General features: G+C 36.1%; 1 protein-coding gene across 1 annotated transcript; it reads right to left on the bottom strand.

Annotated features, from left to right (window-relative positions):
- Positions 1 to 562: 562 nt before the first annotated feature.
- LOC111778225 (vicianin hydrolase-like) lies at positions 563 to 4,928 on the bottom strand. Its single transcript, XM_023657922.1, has 13 exons — positions 4,746 to 4,928; positions 4,599 to 4,668; positions 4,417 to 4,475; positions 3,963 to 4,038; positions 3,786 to 3,863; positions 3,597 to 3,684; positions 3,211 to 3,463; positions 2,992 to 3,107; positions 2,699 to 2,916; positions 2,351 to 2,382; positions 2,162 to 2,264; positions 1,170 to 1,278; positions 563 to 1,080 (listed from the first exon to the last, which is right to left on the bottom strand). Exons 1-13 carry the CDS (start codon positions 4,926 to 4,928, stop codon positions 912 to 914), a joined length of 1,554 nt encoding a protein of 517 aa, XP_023513690.1. The 3' UTR covers positions 563 to 911.
- Positions 4,929 to 5,588: the final 660 nt, after the last annotated feature.

The following is a 5,588-nucleotide window of genomic DNA, read 5'->3' as shown; positions in this document are numbered from 1 at the left end:
TCTTTATCAAATCACGTATAATAAACATATATTTTCATATTTTTTCTATTAACCCCATTTTCAAGAAATGTTCGTACTTAACATTCTTTAGTTTTATAACATGTTAAACTATGTTAATATGTCACAATTTTCACCCGAACTATATTAATATGTTACTATTTTTGCTTCTTGTTTTTTTATTGAATTTGTTTTTATTTTTATTTTTAATAATTATGGATTGATTTGTGTTTGTTTATAAATTTTTAATATATTTTATATAAGATTGTATCCGAATAATTATAAATTGTTGATAAATAAAACTTTTTTTTAAAAGATTAACAACCCAACCCGAACCCAACCCGAAAATGGAGAGTTGGGTTGGGTTGGGTCGTGAAAAATTTCGGGTTGGGTTACCAATCCAACCAACGCGAACTTTTGAGTTGGGTCAAAAAAATCCCTCAACCCGGACCATGTACCCCCTAGCTAACTTAAAGTTTGCCCTTGAAATCTAATTCTGCCTCCAAAAAGTGTAGAAAAAAAAAATCTCTAAAAGGGTTCATTCTTGGTTCAATGCAATGCAAAATTGTTCATAAAGAAGCCATATTATTAATAGTAAAACAAGGGCGATTACAATGATCAACAATTACATAAATATTTAAGCGGAATCAACTTAAAAAAGCTACATAATAACTTGACTTATTGTACCGGGTCGATCCGTTTGAACTAGTTCGACTCGATTCATGAACACTTTTACACTCAAGATTCTAAACCTTTTATTGAGAAATATCAATCAACAAACTCAAATTGCAGAAGGAAAGAAGTTCTTGACACAAAAGTTTCTCATGTTACCCACTCCAACGCCCTCTCCTTATTCAATAGTGGTTCCATTGGACAAGAAACGGCGGCATGTGGGAGAGATTCTACTGCTAAGCTCAATGAAGTAGGAACCTCTTTAACCAGTAAGCAGAATACTTGAGGTACCTTCCCAATTTGTGCCTGAAATCGATGTAGACGAGGCCGAACCGCACCGTGTAGCCTGCGTCCCATTCAAAGTCGTCCAGAAAAGTCCAGGCGTAGTATCCCTTCACATTCACTCCTTCCCTGTCATTTCAAAAGCTCAACCATTAGAGAAGTTCTGAGTTCATCTGTTCTTATCAATGGAGTTTGATGTTTTATGAGATCATTCGTACTTGATAGCTTGAAGAAGAGATGCAAGATGGGCGTGGTGGTATTTGATCCTTGTTCCATCTTTTAGAGCTTCCTTAATTGGCAGTGTCATATTGTCTGAATAAGCCATACCTGTACACCACAACAAGTCAATAGTTTAGGGCTTGTCTAGTATCCATTTAGCAGAAAACATGTTCATAAATTGATAAACAATGAGATTCAACCAAACACATTTCTAATCATTTCTAAACCTATTTACAAATACATCCAAAAACACGGTAAATATGATTGTAATAGTCTAAGTCCACAACTAACAAATATTGTCCGCTTTGGTCCGTTACGTATCACCGTCAGCCTCACAGTTTTTAAAACGTGTCTACCAGGGAGAGGTTTCCACGCCCTTATAAAAAATGTTTCCTTCCCCTCTCCAACCGCCGATGTGGGATCTCATAATCCACCCCCTTTGGAGCCTAGCGTGTCCTCACTGGCATACTGTTCGGTGTCTGACTTTGATATCATTTGTAACAGCCCAAGTCTACCGCTAGCAAATATTGTCCGCTTTGGTCCGTTTCGTATCGCTATCAATCTCACTGTTTTTAAAATGCATCTACTAGGGAGATGTTTCCACACCCTTATAAGAAATGTTTCTTTCCCCTCTCCAACCGACGTGAGATCTCACAATCCACCCTCTTCGAGAGCCTAGCGTCCTCGCTGGCACACCGTCTGGTGTTTGGCTTTGATACCATTTGTAACAGCCCAAGTACACCACTAACAAATATTGTTCACTTTTACCCATTACATATCGCCATTACCCTCACGGTTTTTGAAACGCCTCTACCAAGGAGAGGTTTCCACACCCTTATAAGAAATGTTCCATTCCTCTCTCCAACCGACGTGGGATCTCATATTTGAAATACAAACTTTTTATTCGATCTTTTGTCTTCAAATTTCAATTTTCATATGACTAACTAAATGCATCGTTGTATAGCCATTGATTGGAGAGAAAGAGAGGTACCATTCTCGGTGATGTAAATAACTGGATCTTTGTACTCTGCTTTAACGTATTTCAAAAGTAGACGGATGCCCTCTGGGTAGATGTAAAGCCAGTTCAAACCAGTCTGCAGAAGCATAAATAAATCGCTCAGCTGCTAATTAAAGTAATGAAAATAACAGCTCTAGATGGATAAATAGAGAGAGTACGAACCGCTGGTCCAATTAGAACACCATCTTTCTCCGCTGTAGAAGAAAAAATTCATGTTAAGGATAAGAAAAAGGTTTGGTTCGAATGAAAAATCACTTAAACTTGACAATTGAATCATATTTTAGTCTAAACTTTCAAACAAAAAACAACCTACCATCTACCAAGCTTCAAGAACTCACTCAATAAAATTCTAAAACTTCACAAATCTCAATCAAAATTCAGCTCTCGTCTAATATCACATTTCATGAATTCCAAACATAGAAATTGCATGGCTTATTCGAATTTAGGTGTAAAGATCGAAATTCGCCCTAAAATTTAATTATCTCGTCAAAGAAAAGAAAGAAGACATACTAGAGAATGAGACGTGTGAATCAGAACTATAGCTTTTGTTAGGCGAATTCGAGAAAGGCACATTGTCAGCAAAATTGCCAGTGTAGTAATTCATTCCAAGAAAATCCATTGATCCTTTAACACTTTTTGACTCTGCCGCGGAGAATTTCGGCAGTCTATCTCCAACGTACTGACGCATCGATTTAGGGTAGGTGCCATAAGTAATCGGATGCAGAAACCTAAAATTCATTTCAACTCAGTTACTTAATTTTCACCAACATTTCTCCACTAACGATTACGATCAAGACACTCACCATCCCAAGAAGAAATCAAGAGCTCGATTCGCCGCCGCTCGCGAAGCTGGCGTGTTGCGTTTGGGCCTAAACCAGTGAGTCACCAATGTGATTCCAATCTTCCCCTTCTGCTTTGCCTGTAGCTCTCAAATGAAACCGAATTAGCAAAATCGGTGTCCAAAACAAGAATCTGATTAACAATGAAGAGATTGATTTAGGGATTTGTTCTTGAATACTGACCTGGTACCTTGTCCTGTAGACTTTGACGGCAGCGGCATGGGAGAGGAGGAGATTGTGAGCAACGATGTAGGGCTCGGTGCCGGAGTTGCCGGCGGTACAATTCCCGACGTAGTTGGAACATCTTCCAGGAGCGAAAGTGCCGCTGTTGTACCCATAAGCGCTAAATGAATATGGTTCGTTAAGGGTTGTCCAATACTTGACCCGATCGCCGAATAATTTGAAGCATAAGTCCGCGTAATTCCGAAAATCATTCCTGTTTAATCACCAAAATTACATTAATTAATTTTTAATTAATTACAATTAATGTTTAAATTTGACTCCTATAATATAAAATTAAGCATAGTAAACTTTTAATTTTATATAATAAAATTAATTATTTTACTTACACAATTTTGACGTTTCGAAATCCATCGTACTTATCTTCAAGTGCTTGAGGAAGGTCCCAGTGAAAAAGAGTGACGTAAGGTATTATTCCTGTATTTTTTTTTTCACGATAAGTAATTATTTAAAATAAATAAAAATATAATTCTCACCTTAATTTAATCATAAAATTAACCTCTTTTTAAATTTTTTACCATTGGCTAGGAGCTCATTGATGAGATTGTTGTAAAATTTGACGCCAAGTGGATTCACTCCTCCACGAACGGTTCCCTCTGTCATTTTTTTTTTCGAAGGAAAAATAAAACGGTAAAAAAAACAAAAATTTACCGATGGAAATGGAAATAATTAATTTTGGGTAAAAAAAAAATTACTGGGGAGAATCCTTGACCAAGAGATGGAGAATCTGAAAGAGTCCAACCCCATCTTCTTCATTATTTGCACGTCCTCCTACAAATTAAATCACACATTTTTAATATATATATAATTATAATTATGATCCAATATTATTAATTTACTTTTAATAATAACCAAATATATATAATAAGTTCCTAAATATTTAAATATTAAAAAATATTAGAATAACCCGAAAATTTGGATGAATTTAATTGCTAATTTAATTAGACTTCACAATTATCTATAGTCTGTTAGTTGAATTTTCAGAGTGATATAATTAATAGTTAAGAGACGTGTTTGACACATCTAAATAATTTAAATACTAATATTGTAAATTAACGAAAATAATGTAGTTGTAGATATGGACGTGATTAAATATAAAAAGGTCTTTAGGTTACGATAAAGTGAAAAATAAGAATGTAAAAATGTTACCTTATAACGATGGTAGAAATCGGTAGCCACTTCTCCACTGCTATGGTCCCATATTTTTTCTGATCATTTAATTCAATAACCCATCAACTATAGGATCGTAGCGTATGATTATTTTATATTTAAACTATTTAAAGTTTTTAATTTAGCCATAAATAAAAATTATTGGGAACGAAGAACCAGACCGGGGTGGTTCTTAGTGAAAGTGTCCCAAATACTTGGACCTCTTCCATCTTTACTAGCTGCTCCTTCTAACTGCAAAGAAACAAAACTGGCAATGTCGGTGCTCTGGAAGGCGGCGGAGAGAGAGGCGGAGAGAGAGAGGGGATAACCTGGTAGGCGGCGGAGCCAGCTCCGAATAGAAAACCCGCAGGGAAACTGCTCCGGTTGAAGGGAACGGAAGTATGACTCGGCTCCACGGAAGGGCTGCTCCCACCATCAGCCAAAGCGCCGCCGGCAATTGCGGCCGCAATGAGCGTTATCAGAAGCACCGGAGCGTTACTCGCTGCCGCCATGCTGCAACTCGTGGTCGGATCTTGTGCGGATCCTCAACCCCAACTCGCCTTTAAATAATGAGGCGGAGGTAACGGATTACTTTGGACGGCATGACATTATTTATTTATTTATTTATTTTCATATATTTTTAATACGACCGATTACATAAAATTTACATATACACTGTTTGCCATTGCAACATCATTAAAGAGTATGATATTAATCACATAAATTTATTTAATTAATCACAACTGAATTATCTTTAATATGAAGAGCTCTTCCACTTATTATTATTATTATTATTATTATTATTAATTTTTAAAATATGATTGATTTAAGTTGCTCTTCGACTCGTTAACTAAAAATCTTGAAAATTTGGACGTAACGGGTTGAATCATCGAGTAGTGACCAAGTCAAAGACGGTTTAGAACAAAAAAACCCTTCTTAAAAGTCAGTTACCTCATATTCACTCGCACTTTTTAATTTAAACTCTGAACTTTCAAAATTAAAATATTTCTACCTAAATCCACCTCGTGAAGAAAGAAACGATCCTTCATTTCTGTCAGAGATCGAGCAACCTAACCTTCTTTGAATCAGCTAATAGCATGTATTTTATTATGGGTGGGGAGTAGCTATCCATGTTCCGAGGTACGATAATTATATCCTGAGCTGAGATTCTA

The sequence above is a fragment of the Cucurbita pepo genome, chromosome LG17 (assembly GCF_002806865.2).
Source record: "Cucurbita pepo subsp. pepo cultivar mu-cu-16 chromosome LG17, ASM280686v2, whole genome shotgun sequence".
In the NCBI taxonomy this organism is placed as follows: domain Eukaryota; kingdom Viridiplantae; phylum Streptophyta; class Magnoliopsida; order Cucurbitales; family Cucurbitaceae; genus Cucurbita; species Cucurbita pepo.
The sequence above is the reverse complement of the archived record's forward strand: the minus strand, read 5'-3'. Positions and strand labels throughout refer to the sequence as shown.